A 17302-nucleotide genomic window follows, 5' to 3' on the forward strand; every position below is an offset into this window, starting at 1 on the left:
CATTGTTGTAATGTGGGAAATGCGGCAGCCAATTTGCGCACAGCAAGCTCCCACAAACCGCAATGCCATAACGACCAGATAGTCTGTTTTAGTGATGTTGATTGAGGAATAAATATTGGCCAGGGCACCGGGGAAAACTCCCCTGCTCGTGCCATGGGATCTTTTACATCCATCAGAGAGAGCAGACAGGGCCTCGGTTTAACGTCTCATCTGAAAGACGGCACCTCCGAGAGTACGGCACCTTTGACAGTACAGCACTGGAGTATCAGCTTGGATTTAGTCTCTGGAGTGGGACTTGAATCCACAACCTTCTGACTCAGATGCTAGAGTGCTACCCACTGAGCCACAGCAGACACTGAGTGAGGATAGGATGGGCTCCTTTGTGTGAAACTCAGGGGGCTGCCAGTGCCCGTAGATCTGGAGTCCAGCGCCTTCAGGATGGGAAGAGAAACTATTTAACAAAAAGGCACAGCAGAATTAATCAGCACGCAAAGTTCCAGCATTAATCATTGTACCATAATCAGCTTGGCTCAGTTGGTAGCAGTCTCTCCTCTGAGTCGGAAGGTCACGGGTTCAAGCCCCACTTCCCCACAGTGCAGTGCTGAAGGAGTGCTGCATTGTTGCAGGCGTTCAGTTGAGCAGTTTGCCTCATCGGGCGGATGTAAAAGATCCAGTGGCGCAATTTGAGGACGAGCAGGGAGTTCTCCTCCCTGAATGAGCCCCAGCAGAGACGTGTCTAGTGGTTATTTATCTTGTTTGCTTTGTGGCACAGACATCTTGGAGAAGTAGAAGAGAGCAGTCGGGGGTAACCAGGAAAGTCACTCAGTGGAGGGAGCTGGAGGGCCCATTGGTTTAGTCGTTCCTCTGGGGTCTGCATTCCAACCCAACTCAACCCAGGCTCTCGGTGACCATCTCCTCCCTCGATATGTGGGATGGTGCTGAGTGGAAATGAATTTGAGTCAGTTCCTAGTGGGCACGAGTCCACAACTTGAGGATAACTGAAATACAGCAGTAAATGGCGGATTTCCCAGAGAGGCCAGAAGAGTGAGTGATGTTCGGTGAATGTCATGTATTAGGGTGGGATTGAGATCCATGGTTGGATCAGAAAAGAGGAGCTTTACTCCGTGTTTAATCTGTACAGCAGTGCTCGATCCTGTTATTAGATGTTGGGGGGAGGGGGAGGAAGTAAGAAATGTTCCCTTCTACACCAAAAAAAACCCCCATAGAAACAGCGTTCAGGGATTCTCGGACATGTCCTGTGTGGGGAGGAATGAGACATTGTGGTGTGCCCGTATTCTAACTCTCACCAAGTCCCGTTCATCCAACATAAGAAGTAGGAGCAGGAGTAGGCCATACGGCCCCTCGGGCCTGCTCCGCCATTCAATAGGATCATGGCTGATCCGAACCTAGACTCGTGTCCACTTCCCTGCCCGCTCCCCGTAACCCCTAATTCCCTTATCAGCTAGGAAACTGTCTATCTCCGTTTTAAATTTATTTAATGTCGCAGCTTCCATAGATCTCTGAGGTAGCAAATTCCATAGATTTACTACCCTCTGAGTGAAGAAGTTTCTCCTCATCTCAGTTTTGAAAGGCCAGCCCCTTATTCTAAGATTATGCCCCCTAGTTCTAGTCTCACCCATCAGTGGAAACATCCACCCGATCAAGCCCCCTCACAATCTTATATGTTTCGATAAGATCGCCTCTCATTCTTCTGAATTCCAATGAGTAGAGGCCCAATCTACTCAACCTTTCCTCATAAGTCAACCCCCTCATCTCCGGAATCAACGAGTGAACCTTCTCTGAACTGCCTCGAGAGCAAGTATATCTTTTCTTAAATATGGAAACCAAAACTGTACGCAGTATTCCAGGTGTGGCCTCACCAGTACCCTGTATAACTGAAGCAAGACTTCCCTGCTTTTATACTCCATCCCCCTTGCAATAAAAGCCACGATTCCATTGGCCTTCCTGATCACCTGCTGTACCTGCATACTAACCTTCTGTGTTTCATGCACCAGGACCCCAGATCCCTTTGTACTGTAGCACTTTGCAGTTTCTCTCCATTTAGATAATAACTTGCTCTTTGATTTTTTTCTGCCAAAGTGCATAACCTCACACTTTCCAACATTATATTCCATCTGCCAAATTTCTGCCCACTCACTTAGCCTGTCTATGCCCTTTTGCAGGTTTTTTATGTCCTCCTCACTCACTGCTTTCCCTCCCATCTTTGTATCGTCGGCAAACTTGGATATGTTGCACTTAGTCCCCTCCTCCAAATCGTTAATATAGATTGTAAAGAGTTGGGGTCCCAGCACTGACTCCTGCGGAACACCACTAGTTACTGATTGCCAACCCGAGAATGAACCATTTATCCCAACTCTCTGTTTTCTGTTAGATAGCCAATCTTCCACCCATGCCAGTATATCACCCCCAATCCTGTGATTTTTTTATCTTGTGCAGTAATCTTTTGTGTGGCACCTTGTCAAACTCCTGTGCTTGCTGACCTATATTGGCTCCCGGTCCGGCAACGCCTTGAATTTAACATTTTCATCCGCATGTTCAAATCCCACCATGGCCTCGCCCCTCCCTAGCTCTATAACCTCCTACAACAACAGAAAATGCTGGAAACACTCAGCAGGTCAGGCAGCATCTGTGGAGAGGGAAACAGTTAACGTTTCAGGTCGATGACCTTTCGTCAGAACTGGAAAAAGTTGGAGAAGTAACAGGTTTTAAGCAAGTGCGGGGCAGGGAAAGGGGTGAGGGGAGGAAAGTACAAAGGGAAGGTCTATGATAGGATAGAAGGCTGGAAGAGATTAAAAGACAAAAGGGATGATGGTCTAAGGCAAAAGGAGATGGTAATGGGACAAGTTAAGAAACAAAAGATGACTCTCGATGAGGTGTAAATGGGAATGGCAGAATCATCAACAGCTGCCATGTGAAAAGAGAGGGGAAAAAATGGGGGCAGAGGTTATGTATGATCTGAAATTGAACTCGGTGTTGAGTCCAGAAGGCTGAAAAGTGCCTAATCGAAAGATGAGGTGCTGTTCCTCGATCTTGCGTTGAGCTTCGTTGGAACCGTGTAAAAGGCCGAGGACGGCCTATTACCTCCTACAACCCTCCGAGATCACTGCACTCCTCCAATTCTGGCCTCTTGTGCCTCCCCCACTTTCATTGCCATCAACCCTAAGCTCTGGAATTCCCTCCCTAAACCTCTCCGCCTCTCCTACTTTATGACACTCCTTTTAAAACCTACCACGCTTTTAATCACCTGCCCTAGTATCTCCTCCTTTTGTCTGTCAATTCTTGCCTGATCACGTTCCAGTGAAACATAGAAACATAGAAGATAGGAGCAGGAGTAGGCCATTCGGCCCCTCGAGCCTGTTCTGCCATTTAATGAGATCATGGCTGATCATCCAAATTCAGTACCCTGTGACGTAAGAAAACTAGTAGGCACTTGGTCTAAGCGTTAAACAAAGCTTTAATCAACTGTTTTACAACATGGAGGTCTAGTTGTGTCCTTCACTAGTTCCTGTTAAGAATGTCCTGCACAAGCTGGGTCCGTGCCCGAGTATTTATACTCTCCCTGGACAGCGCCACCCCGTAGGCCGCTCAGTATTATTTCATAAGTCTTTCTTTCATGAATGACTGACTGAATCATGTCACCCTGTCCCTGCTTTCTCCCCATATCCCTTGATCCCTTTAGCCTTAAGAAATCTATCTAACTCCTTCTTGAATATATTTAATGAATTGGCCTCTACTGCCTTCTGTGGTAGAGAATTCCACAGGTTCACCACTCTCTGGGTGAAGAAATTCCTCCTCATCTCAGTCCTAAATGGCTTACCCCTTATCCTTGGACTGTGACCCCTGGTTCTGGACTCTCCCACCATCAGGAACATCCTTCCTCTGTCTAGTCCTGTTAGAATTTTATAAGTTTCAATGAGGAGGTTTTACTATGTTATAAATGCAAGTTGTTGTTTGTTCTGCCTCTAGGAAGCCGGTGACAACAATCAGTTCTGCTGGAGGAACCTCTTCTCGTGCATCAACCTGCTGCGGATCCTAAATAAGCTCACCAAATGGAAACACTCCCGCACCATGGTGAGACTAAAGCTTGATATTTTTTTTGTGGGTTTATTGGTTACATCACAAGCATCATTTAGGACTCCAGCAACTAACGGCACATCTACACTAAACTCGAGCTTAAACGATGTGTCATAGCCGAGCACCCTGCCTCGCCCCCCCTTGCCTCCTCACCTCGCCCCATGCCATAGAGGAATGCTGGGTCAGAGAACCCTGCCTTTATTCCCTCTTCAGAAAATCGCTGAAATGAATGTAGACGGCCCACTTGGTAGACCAGTGACTTGCGGAAAATAAACCACCCGTGCCACCGCAAACCTGCCTAATTTCGCGCTCACTGTCACGCAGGTGTTGGCTGTTTGTTCCCTTTAACCCTGGAAGTAGCTCAGCTGCTGGGCTAGTGCAGGGAAGCCCAGGGGACCGTAAATGAGAAAATACCTTCGCACGAGACTCAAATATGTCCTTTATCAAAGTCTGTGCTTATGGACAATAATGAACCTGTTGATGTTTGAGTAGCAAATGTTCATTGACTCGCCCCTTGATTATGCCTGTCTTCCGGTTTGTCTCTAGATGCTTGTGGTTTTCAAGTCTGCGCCGATTTTAAAGCGGGTCCTGAGGGCAAAGCAAGCGATGATGCAGCTGTATGCGCTCAAATTGCTGAAAATCCAGACCAAGTACCTGGGCCGCCAGTGGAGAAAGAGCAACATGAAGACCATGTCCGCCATCTACCACAAAGTGCGACACCGCCTCAATGATGACTGGGCATACGGCAATGGTATGGAAAAGAAAGCCAGCCCCGCACCTGGACGGTTAGCCTGGTTTGGCATTGCACACAGTGCACTGGACCAGTAGCGGTGCAGGACATTGGGGTTCCAGGCAGGGCACTTGCTGTTGGAATCTTGGAAACGCGACAGTCAATTTGTGCACAGCAAGCTCCCACAAACTGCATTGACCAGATCATCTGTTTTTAGTAATGTTGGTTGAGGGATAAATATTGGCCAGGACACCGGGGAGAACTCCCCTGCTCTTCCAATAGAAGTTGTGGGATCTTTACTGTCCATTTGAGAGTGCAAACGGGACCTCGGTTTAACGTCTTATCCATAAGACGACACCTTTTGGCAGTGCAGGACTCCTTCACTGGGAGAGTCAGTTTAGATTACGTGCTCAAGTCTCTGGAGTGGGACTTGAACCCACGACCTTCTGACTCCGAGGTGTGAGTGCTACCCACTGAACCACAGCTGACGGCCAAGCCAAGGGTGGAGAAATCGTCTTATATTTACTCCCTTGCCTGTACGTGTCACTTGTGCAATCAGCCTGCCTGAGATCAGAATATGGGAGAGAAAAAGAATTGCTCCCCTGGTGACCTTGTATAATCGCACCCCACCCCCCAAGGACCATGGTCTGTCTCCACTTTTGTCACTTAGAATGTACAGCACTGAAACAGGCCATTCGACCGATCTGGTCTATGCTCCACACAAGCTTCATCTCACTCTATCAGCATGTCCATCTATTCATTTCTCCCTCGCGTACTTATCTACCTTCCCCTTAAATGCATCTGTGCTTTTCGTCTCAGTCACTCCCCGTGGTAGTGAGTTCCACATTCTAACCACTCTCTGGGTGAAGAAGTTTCTCCTGAATTCCCTATTGGATTTATTAGTGACTATCTTGCATTTATGGCCCCTAGTTTGAAATCCCTCACAGGTGGAAACATCTTCTCTACGCCTATCCTATCAAACCCTTTTAAAGACCTCGATCAGGTCACCCCCTCAGTCTTCTCGTTTCTAGAGAAAAGAGCCCCAGCCTGTTCAGTCTTTCCTGAATAGTTATAAACTTCTCAGTTCTGGCATCATCCTTGTAAAACTGGGATCCTGAGTAGTTTCAAAACCCAGTGGGTTCTGACGTCTGTGTCCACCTTCCTACAGATATTGATGCTCGACCCTGGGACTTCCAGGCAGAGGAGTGTGCGCTGAGAGTCAACATCGAGACGTTCAACAGCCGGCGCTACGGCCTATACCGCAGTGACCTGGAGTTTGCCCCGGTGGACAACTGCCTCCAGAGTGTCTTGGGCCATCGCCTCCCGCTGCCTGAGGATTTCCACTACAGCTACGAGCTCTGGTTGGAGAGGGAGGTTTTTGCCCAGCCCATCCGCTGGGAGGATCTTCTCCAGCCCCTGGCTTAATGAGGACAGCTCACCTCTCAAGCAGTGCTTCTATAATGGCCTGTCTTCCAAAGACTTCTCTTAATGAAAATGCCATCTCAACACTTGACTCCGTGTTTGATTTTTAACTTTATTTCCTGGCGGTTGTGTGTTTATTTTATTTTTTTCCCCCCCCCTTTATTTCCATGCTCCCCCTCCAGCGGCCTGGCCCGACTGAGTGTGTGCACCCACATCTCGTGCTCTAGTCCGTCACTTACAGCCAACTGGACCAGGAGGCAAGGTCATCTAGAGGGGACCCTCCTCTCCACCTTCCGTTGTGTCGAGTGGATGGGAGGGGAATCAGGAACTGAGCGGAGCTGGGCGTGAGACTGTGTCCTTGAGCATTAGTGAGCTTGGTGCCCCAGGTGTCTACTGTTGCAGACTTGAGTAATGCAGTGTATACACTTGGCTTGGCAGCAGGGGAGGGGGCTGGGTTCACTTTGTGCCCTACTGTACCTAACACACACTGAATGTGATGGAGCAGTAACAACTCCGAGGGGAGGATTTTTCTGCAAAGTTATGCGCTCTTGTCTTATCGAGGGACGCGCTCCTGCTTATATTAAAACTGTTGCTAACCCACCTGCCAGTGTTGGTCACAATGACTCTGAGGATACGGTGACTGTTTGAGAGAATCGCTGAAGTGTACAGCACTAAAGTGTTTTTAATTATTGCGTGGGAACCTTAGTCGAACCGTGTTGATGGCCTCCTGTGAAAACATGACACATTTTTGAGTGCTGCTGACACATTTAAAGTGTGCAGCAAGTTGTGGGCCAGGCTGATCACCAGTGGTGTTGCTCACGTCTGGCGTCTGCAGCACAATTATCAGGTTTGGCGACGAAGGTGGATCTGTGCCAACTGGCCACCTAAGGGGGCAGTCGAGGCCTCGGTTTAATGTCTGAAAAAACAGCACCTCTGACAGTGCAGCACTCCCTCAGTACTATCCTGGGAGTATCAGTCTGGACTGGGACTTGACCCCACAATCTTCTGACTCGGATGCGAGAGCGCTACCACTGTGTCGGCCAATGAGTTGGAGGCAGGGCAGGGACTTATGGCAAGCAGTCTATTTCACAGCAAACAAAATGTATTTACTCAGCAAACCGAGTCTGTTTGAACAGCGCACTACAGCAAACAGTCTACAGTTTATTTAAAAGAGTCTATGAACTAGAGGAAACAAAACTCATGACTGAAACTGCAGCAATTTCTCCCGATTTTTTAAAAGCAGGGTGATTTCTCCAGCAAAATGCAGTGAGTGGAGGATAGTTACATAATACAAATGCTGTGCGTAAAATTAATCCCAGTCACTTACGGCAGTGCGGTCTCCAGGCGTAATTGATGGGGGAATTACTCAATCATCTCCATTCTGGCCGGGAATAGTGGTGTCTCTATATGCAACCCAATGATTGATCAACATCATAGCATCATACAGCACAGAAGGAGGCCATTTGGCCCATCTTGCCTGTGCCGGGTCTTTGAAAGAGCTCTCCAATTCATCCCACTCCCTTACTCTTTCCTAATAGCCCTGTAAACTTTTCCTTTTCAAGTATTTATCCAATTCCCTTTTTTAAGTTGCTATTCAATCTGCTCCCACGACCCCCTCAGGCAGTGCATTCCAGATCACAACTCGCATTTAAAAAAAATTTAAAAATAACATTTAAAAAATCTTTTCACTGACTTTTTTTGCTGATTATCTTCAATCTGTATCCTCTGGTTACCTCCTGCCAGTGGAAACAGTTTCTCCTTATTTACTCTATGATCAAATCCTTTCATGATTTTGAGTGCCTCTATTAAATCTCCCCTTGACCTTCTCTGCTCTAAGGAGAACAATCCCAGTTTATCTAGTTTCTCCACATAACTGAAGATCTTCATCCCTGCTACCATTCTAGTAAATCTCCTCTGGAACACCTCCTAGGCCTTGACATCCTTCCTATAGTATGGTGCCCAGAATTGGCTGCAATACTCCAGCTTGGGGCCTAACCAGTGATTTTATAAAAGTTTACCTTGGATTTATTTTTGGACTAATCTACCAGGTGGAAGTACTGGAGTCAGACATTAGAAGTGTGTTGATTTGGGGAGGTGGGGAAGATAGCTTTTAAATAAATGATTTTGTAATGAGCTGTGTACAGTCTACTGCACTACTCCATAATCCTTAATGTTATGAAAGGAATAATCTGTGCAGTTACATTACACAGAATTTTTAGCACAGTAACAGGCCATTTGACCCAACTGGTCTTTGCTGGTGTTTATGCTTCTCTATCAGCAGAATTTTCTATTTCTTTCTCCCTTTTAGTTGTTTCAGGTTGTAACTAGCAGGGTAGATAAGGGGGAACCAATGGATGTGGTGTATTGGGATTTTCAAAAAGCATTCGATTAAAGTACCACACGAGAGGTTATTACACAAAATTAGAGCTCATGGGATTGGAGGTAATATATTAGCATGGGTTGAGGATTGGTTAACAGATAGAGAACAGAGTAGGAATAAACGGGTCATTTTCGGGTTGGCAGGCTGTAACTAGTAGGGCACCGCAAGGATCAGTCCTTGGGCCTCAACTATTTGCAATCTAAGTGTCAGCTGTGGCTCAGTTGGTAGCACCTTCGCCTCTGAGTCTAGAAGGTTGTGGATTCAAATCCCACTCCAGGGACTTGAGCACAAAGCTAGGCTGACACTCCAGTGCAGTGGTGAGGGAGTGCTGCACTGTCGGAGGTGACGTCTTTTGGATGAGATGTTAAACCGAGGCCCCGTCTGCGCTCTCAGGTGGACGTAAAAGATCCCATGGCACTAATTGGAAGAAGAGCAGGGAAGTTATCCCCAGTGTCCTGGCCAATATTTATCCCTCAATCAACATAACAAAAACAGTTTATCTGGTCATTATCACATTGCTGTTTGTAGGAGCTTGCTGAGCGAAATTGTGTGCCGCATTTCCCACATTACAACAGTGACTATACTCCAAAAAGTACTTCATTGGCTGTAAAGTGCTTTGAGACGTCGGTGGTCATGAAAGGCGCCAGTCTTTATATCAATGACTTATATGAGGGGACAGAGTGTAATGTATCCAGGCTTGCTGACGATACAAAGTAAGTTGGGAGGAGGATGCAAAGAGGCTGCAAAGGGATATAGACAGGTTAGGTGAGATGGTAGATAATGTGGCGAAGTGTAAAGTTATCCACTTTGGTAGGAACAATAGAAAAGCAGAATATTTTTTAAATGGTGAGAGACTGGGAAATGTTGGTGTTCAGAGGGACCTTGTACACGAATCACTGAAAGTTAACATGCAGGTACAGCAAGCAATTAGGAAGGCAAATGGTATGTTAGTCTTTATTACAAAAGGATCAGAGCACAAGACTAAAGGTGTCTTATTGCAATTATATAGGGCTTTGGTGAGACCACAGCTGGAGTATTGTGTACAGTTTTGGTCTCCTTGCCTAAGGAAGGATATACTTGCCTTTAGAGGGAGTGCAAAGAAGGTTCACTAGACAGATTCCTGGGATGAGAGAATTGTCGGATGAGGAGAGATTGAGTAGACTAGGCCGATATATTCCCTATAGATTAGAAGAATGAGGTGTGATCTCATTGAATCGTATACAATTCTTGAGGGACTTCACAGGGTAGATGCTGGGAGGCTGTTTCCCCTGGCTGGGGAGTCTAGAACCAGGGATCATAGTCTCCGAATAAGGGGGCGGCTATCTCGGACTGAGATGAGGAGGAATTTCTTCACTCGGTGGTGAATCTTTGGAATTCTTTACCCCAGAGGGTTGTGGATGCTCAGTTGTTGAGTCTGTTCAAGACATCGCTGGATTTTTGGAGTTGCGGTAGATCAGTCGTGATCTTATTGAATGGCAGAGCAAGCTTGAAGGGCAAATGGCCTACTCTTGCTATTTCTTGTGTTATGTTCTCGTGTTTAGCTAGCTTTCCCTTAAATGCATCTGTTATTCGCCTCAACCAATCCTTGTGGTAGCGAGTTCCACATTCTTGCCACTCTGGGTAAAGAAATTCCTCATGAATTCCTGATTGGATTTATTGGTGACTGTCTTATATTCATGACCCCCCCAGTTGTGGACTTCTCCCCACGAGTGGAAACATTTTCTTTACGTCATAGAGACATAACGGCGCAGAAGGAGGCCGTTCGGCCCATCAAGTCCGTGCCAGCTCTCTGTAGAGCAATCCAGTCAGTCCCACTCCCCCGCTCTATCCCCGTAGCCCTGTAAGTTTATTTCCCTCAAGTGCCTATCCAGTCTCCCCTTGAAAACATTGAGTGTCTCCGCTTCCACCACTTCCGTTGGCAGCGAGTTCCAGGACAACACTCGCTGCGTAAAAAAGTTTTTTCTCACACACCCCCGTATCTCTTGCCCAAAACCTTAAATCTGTGTCCCCTAGGCCTTGTACCGTCAACTGGTGGGAACAGCCTTTCCCCGTCTAGCCTATCAAACCTGTCATAATCTTGTACACCTCTATCAAATCACCCCTCAACCTCCTTTGCTCTAATGAAAATAAATCCAGCATCTCCAACCTGTCCTTGTAGCTAAGATCCCTCATCCCCGGAACCATTCTGGTAAATCTCCTCTGCACCCTCTCAAGGGCTTTCACAGCCTTCCTAAAGTGCGGTGACCAGAACTGGACACAATACTCCTGTTGTGGCCTAACCAGCGCTTTATAAAGGTTCAGCATAACTTATCTACTTTTGTACTCAATATCTCTATATTTATGAAGCCCAAGATCCCATATGCTTTGTTAACCACTCTCTCAATGTATTGTCACCTTCAGGGACCTATGCACATTAACTCCCAGGTCCCTCTGTCCCTGCACACTCTTTAAAAGAAAGACTTGCATTTATATAGCGCCTTTCACGACCACTGGATGGCTCAAAGCGCTTTACAGCCAATGAAGTACTTTTGAAGTGGACTCACTGTTGCAATGTGGGAAACACGGCAGCCAGTTTACACACAGCAAGGTCCCACAAACAGCAATGTGATAATGACCAGAGAGCAGACGGGGCCTCGGTTTAACATCTCACCCGAAAGACGGCACCTCCAACAGTGCAGCGCTCCCTCAGCACTGCACCAGAGTGTCAGCCTAGCTTTATGTGCTCAAGTCCCTGGAATGTTTTTTTATTTGCTTATGGTATCTGGGTGTTGCTGGCAAGGCCAGCATTTATTGGCAATCTCTAGTTGCCCTTGAGAAGGTGGTGGTGAGCCGCCACCTTCAACCACTGCAGTCCATGTGGTGAAACTCCCACAGTGCTGTTGGGTAGGGAGTTCCAGGATTTTGACACAGCAACGATGAAGGAGCGGCGATGTACTTCCAAGTCAGGATGGTGTGTGACTTGGAGGTGGTAGTGTTCCCATGCGCCTGCTGCCCTTGTCCTGCTAGGTGGAAGAGGTCACGGGTTTGGGAGGTGCTGCCGAAGAAGCCTTGGTGAGTTGCTGCAGTGCACCTTGTAGATGGTACACGCTGCAGCCACGGTACGCCAGTGGTGGAGGGAGTGAATGTTTAAGGTGGTGGATGGGGTGCCAATCAAACGGGCTGCTTTGTCCTGGATGGTGTCAAGCTTCTTGAGTGTTGTTGCAGCTGCACTCATCCAGGCAAGTGGAGATTATTCCATCACACTCCTTGTGCCTTGTAGATGGTGGAAAGGATTTGGGAGTCAGGTGGTGAGACACTCGCTGCAGAATACCTAGCCTCTGACCTGCTCTTGTTGCCACAGTATTTATGTGGTTGGTCCAGTTAAGTTTCTGGTCAATGGTGACCCCCCAGGATGTTGATGGTGGGGGATTCGGCGATGGTAATGCCATTGAACGTCAAGGGGTGGTGGTTAGACTCTCGCTTGTTGGAGATAGTCATTGCCTGGCACTTCTGTGGCGCGAATGTTACCTGCCACTTATCAGCCCAAGCCTGAACATCGTCCAGGTCTTGTTGCATGCGGGCATGGACTGCTTTATCTGAGGAGTTGTGAATGGCGCTGAACACTCTGAAGTCATCAGTGAACATCCTGATTTCTGACCTTATGTTGGAGGGAAGGTCATTGATGAAGCAGCTGAAAATGGTTGGGCCTAGGACACTGCCCTGAGGAACTCCTGCAGCGATGTCCTGGGGCTGTGATGATTGACCTTCAGTCACCACAACCATATTCCTTTGTGCTAGGTATGACTCCAGCCAGTGGAGAGTTTTCCCCGATTCCCCCATTGACTTCAGTTTTATGAGGGCTCCTTGATGCCACACTCTGTCAAGGGCAGTCATTCTCACCTCACCTCTGGAATTCAGCTCCTTTGTCCATGTTTGGACCAAGGCTGTGATGAGGTCGGGAGCCGAGTGGTCTTGGCGGAACCCAAACTGGGTATCAGTGAGCAGGTTATTGGTGAGTAAGTGCCACTTGATAGCACTGTCGATTACACCTTCCATCACTTTGCTGATGATTGAGAGTAGATTGATGGGGCGGTAATTGGCCGGGTTGGATTTGTCCTGCTTTTTGTGGACAGGACATACCTGGGCAGTTTTCCACATTGTCGGATAGATGCCAGTGTTGTAGCTGTACTGGAACAGCTTAGCTAGAGGCGCGGCTAGTTCTGGAGCACAAGTCTTCAGCACGATAGCCGGGATGTTATCGGGGCCCACAGCCTTTGCTGTATCCAGTGTGCTCAGCTGTTTCTTGATATCACATGGAGTGAATGGAACTGGCTGAAGACTGGCTTCTGTGATGGTGGGGACCTCGGGAATAGGACGATATGGATCATCCACTCGGCACTTCTGGCTGAAGATGGTTGCAAATGCTTCAGCCTTGTCTTTTGCACTCACGTGCTGGGCTCCACTATCATTGAGGATGGGGATATTCATGGAGCCTCCTCCTCCCGTTAATTGTTTAATGGTCCACCACCATTCACGACTGGATGTGGCAGGACTGCAGAACTTTGATCTGATCCGTTGATTGTGGGATCGCTTAGCCCTGTCTATAGCTTGCTGCTTCCGCGTTTTAGCATGCATGTGGTCCTGTGTTGCAGCTTCCCCAGGTTGGTACCTCATTTTTAGCTCGGTGCTGCTCCGGCATGCTCTTCTACACTCCTTATTGAACAATCTTTTGATTCGGAGGCGAGTGTGCTACCAACTGAGCCACAGCTGACACAGTGCCATTAAGTGTATATTGCCTCTCCCTGTTCCTTCTGCCAAAATGCATCTCGCACTTCTCTGTATTAAATTCCATCTGCCACTTGTCTGCCCATTCTGCTAGCCTTTCTATGTCCTGTTGCAGTATTATCATCACTGTTTGCCACACCCTCAAGTTTGGTGTCATCGGCAAATTTAGAAAGTATTCCAATATCCAGGTCAGTTATATATACATCAAAAAAAGCAGTGGCCTCAGCACTGACCCTTGGGGAACACTACGGTCTACCATCCTCCAGTCTGACAAACAGCCATTTACCACAACTCGCTGTTTTCTGTCCCTAAGCCAATTCCTTGTCCAAGCTGTCACTGACCCAACTATTCCATGAGCCTCAATTTTGTTAACCAGCCTTCTATGTGGTACTTTGTCAAACGCCTTCTGAAAATCCATGTAGACAACATCCATTGCATTCCCTTCATCAATCCTCTCTGTTCATCAAAAAATTCAATTAAATTAGTCAAACATGATCTGCCTTTTACAAATCTGTGTTGGCTCTCCTTAATTAGCTTAAACCTCTCCAAGTGCCTGTTAATTCTTTCCTTGATTATTGGTTCTAAAACTTTACCCACCACTGATGTTAAACTGACAGGCCTGTAGTTACTAGGATTGTCCTTACACCCTTTCTTGAACAATGGTGTCACATTTGCCACTTTCCAATCCTCAGGCACCTCCCCCGCATCTAGGGAAAACTGGAAAATTATGGCAAGCCCTTTCGCTATCTCCTCCCCCAAATCCCTTGGCAACCTGGAATGCAAGCCATCTGGACCAGGCGACTTGCCCACTCTAAGCATACCCAGCCTTTCTAGTACATCCTGTCCATCAATTTTCACCCCTTCCATTGCTTCTACCTTTTCCACTTCTTCTGATATTTTGTCAGTATCCACTGATACAAAGTACTCATTGAGTATTCTAGCCTTGCCCTGCGTCTCTGAGCATACATCACCTTCTTTGTCCCTAATGGGCCCCACCCCACTTCTTACTACCTGCTTACTGTGAAGATTTTTGGGTTCCCTTTTATGTTAATACCATTCTACTCTCATATTCTCTCTTTGCCAATCTTATTTTCATCTTCACATCCCCTCTCAACTTAGTGTATTTGGTCTGGTTCTCCCTTGAAGAATTCACCTGACATGCACCATACACCCTCTTTTTTTGTTTCATCATCTTCTCTATCTTCCCTCGTCATCTACTTTATCGAACCCTTTCATGATCTTAAAAACCTCTCATCAGGTCCGTTACGCTGGAGAAGACTCTGTCACCCATAGCGTAACCCTCCCTCTGCTGTGACATCATGAGCAGCTAATGCTGCTCACGATGCACTGTCCCTATTCATGATGTCACAGCAGATGATATGCTAGGCAAAATATCTACTTCAAGGCCCTCCTAACCAGCTGTGCTGGAGCCAAAAACTGGGTGGAGTGATTGGCTGGGAGGTGGTAAGTAAACGAATAATTGTCAATGAGATGGAAAATGAATATGCAAATTGCAAATATCGGGGAGAGGGTGGGGAAAGAAAATGATCTCAATTTCTTTAAAATCTGTACTGCCAGTTTGGTGTGTGGAACAGGAAACCCGGAGAATCACAAACGTTTCGGGATTGAAGGATGCCTAGCAGTGAAGTGGTCGTGTAAATAACACGCAAACCGATAAAGTTTACTGTACGGAAGGAGGCCATTCAGCCCACTGTGTCTGTTCCAACTTTTTACCAAAGCAATACAAAACTGCTTGCCCCTCATTGCTCTGTTTCTTCCTCTGTTTCAAATATTTATTCAATTTTCCCTTAAAAGAAGCAGTAACCTTTCCATATGGAATAGCATTCCATGCACCAACAACCCTCTATGATGCCTTTGGCTCGCTCCCTAAATGACCATTTTAAATTGTCACTTCCTAACCAGAGAAAATAATCTTTCCCTATTCACTCTATCAAAACCCTTCATAGTTTTAAGAAATTTTATTAAATAATCTCTGCTCCAGTGGAAATAATCCCAGTATCTCAAGTCTCTCCTTATAACTCTACATAGGAACAGGAGTTGGCCATTCAGTCCCTCATGCCTGTTCTGCCATTCAATTAAATCACAGTTGATCTGTAACTCCGCTACATATTACCTGCCTTAGCTCCATATCTCTTGATATCTCGGCTTGCAGTGATGTCCTGGGACTGTGAGATTGGCCTCCAACAGCCACAACCATCTTTGTGTGAGGTATGACTTCAGCCACTGGAGGGTTTTCCCCTTGACCACATTGCCTCCCAGTTTTGTTGGGGTCTTCTTGGTCAAATGCTGCCTTGGTGCCAAGGGCAGTTAGTCTCACTGCTCCTCTGGAATTCGATCCTCGTGGCCATGCCTAGGTCCCTGATGGCAGTCTGGAGACTAGTGATTCTGGCTGAACCTACTGACCATTAATGAGCAGGCTATTGGAGAATACGTGTCGCATGATGGCGCTATTGATGACTCCTTGCATTACTTTACTGATGATTGCGAGAAGGCGGATAGGGCAGTAATTGGTTAGATTTGTTCTGCAAGAAGTGCCTAGGCAATCTTTCACATTGTCAGCTCAGGATACCAGTGTCCCAGCTACACTGGAATAACTTGGCTTATCCTGGCCAAACCAGTTAATCACCTGAGGGGAGCGCTGTAAACAATTGATCACTAAACGTGAAAAGAAAATATTCAGAATATTTATCCATCTTCACATCTCTACTTTTCAACCTTGGCTGGCTACTTTCCAGACATGTCCCTTTAGTCCACAGCACAGGTACCATTCTATCCCATGAAGTATTTGAACATCTCGATCTATACGTAGCCTTAAAACTACTAAATCTAATTGTTTCTTTCACCCATTCGTACAGCCCACTTCAGTGTCCATCCTTGATCATTTACTCCACAAAATGATTGATCTTTGTGTTAACAACTTCTGCCTGACTTCCATTCTTACTTCTAACTTGTGTCCGAGGTACTCAGATCGTGATACTTGTACCTTGTCACCCCCACCCATCTCAAAGGGCTTCACACAGCGAATTACTTCTTGAAGTGCAGTGACTGTAGTTCTGTCGGCAAATAGGCTTGCCATTTTGCATTAGCAACATTCTACAAATAGCAATCAGACAAATGACCTCTCTACCTCTCTCCTTTTAAGACATTCCTTAAAACCTGCCTCTTTGACCAAGCTTTTGGTCACTTGTCCTAATATCTCCTCATGTGGCTCAGTGTCAAATTTTGTTTGATAATCGCTCTTGTGAAGCACCTTTGGACGTTTTACTATGTTCAAGGTGCTATATAAATACAAGTTGTTGACCAATTGTTTAAGGGGCTTTCTTTGATGGTGTCCATTGAGGGATGCATTTTGGCCGGGACACCAGGAAATCCTCCTGCTCTTCAAGCAGTACCATGGGGCAGCACTACCACTCCTGGGTTCTAAAGTGGAACGCTGTGTTTTGCTGAGCCAGAATATCTCTCTCCTTGGGATGTTTTAGCAAATGGAGCTCAGCCTTTCATTTTGTTGACTGACCATTGTAGAGAATGGAGTAGCCAAGTGCCCTGGCCCTCGACTAGTTGCATGGCACTAATATCCTTTCATGAATGAGTCGGAGTCCAACAGGACAAATCATTGAACCATTGCCTACATAGCGAGCAAATGACATCAAGGCAACTTGGTGAAAGAAGAGCAGGTCCACCATCCACACCTTCCCACCCCTGCACACCACTGTGAGATTTGAGATCTAATTTAAAAAAAAGGCTGTAATAGATTCAGGATTACAAGCCAGGTTACTACAGATGTCATGTGAGCCTACAGATTAGATTACAGCCGCCTTCATTCTCAAATACCAATTTTTCTTCTGAATGCTTCTGGCTCAATAGAATCAAAGCTATGCTAATGACTGCTC

General features: G+C 46.6%; 1 protein-coding gene across 8 annotated transcripts in view; it reads left to right on the forward strand.

Moving 5' to 3' along the window:
* Positions 1-17302, forward strand: part of strip2 (striatin interacting protein 2) — a 75150-nt gene that overhangs the window by 42959 nt on the left and 14889 nt on the right. For 7 of the 8 annotated variants that reach the window (XM_086010623.1, XM_086010624.1, XM_086010626.1 and 4 more), the window contains 3 exons: positions 3988-4092; positions 4642-4846; positions 5994-6331. In XM_086010623.1, the coding sequence (XP_085866749.1) occupies positions 3988-4092; positions 4642-4846; positions 5994-6250 (567 nt within the window). In that variant the 3' untranslated portion in view covers positions 6251-6331. Of the gene's footprint in view, positions 1-3987; positions 4093-4641; positions 4847-5993; positions 6332-17302 lie in introns of those variants that run through there. The other variant, XM_086010627.1, reaches the window with a different exon arrangement.

Source organism: Somniosus microcephalus, chromosome 17 (genome assembly GCF_052327205.1).
Source record: "Somniosus microcephalus isolate GS21.2 chromosome 17, FLI_Smic_1.0, whole genome shotgun sequence".
NCBI classification, from domain to species: Eukaryota; Metazoa; Chordata; class Chondrichthyes; order Squaliformes; family Somniosidae; genus Somniosus; species Somniosus microcephalus.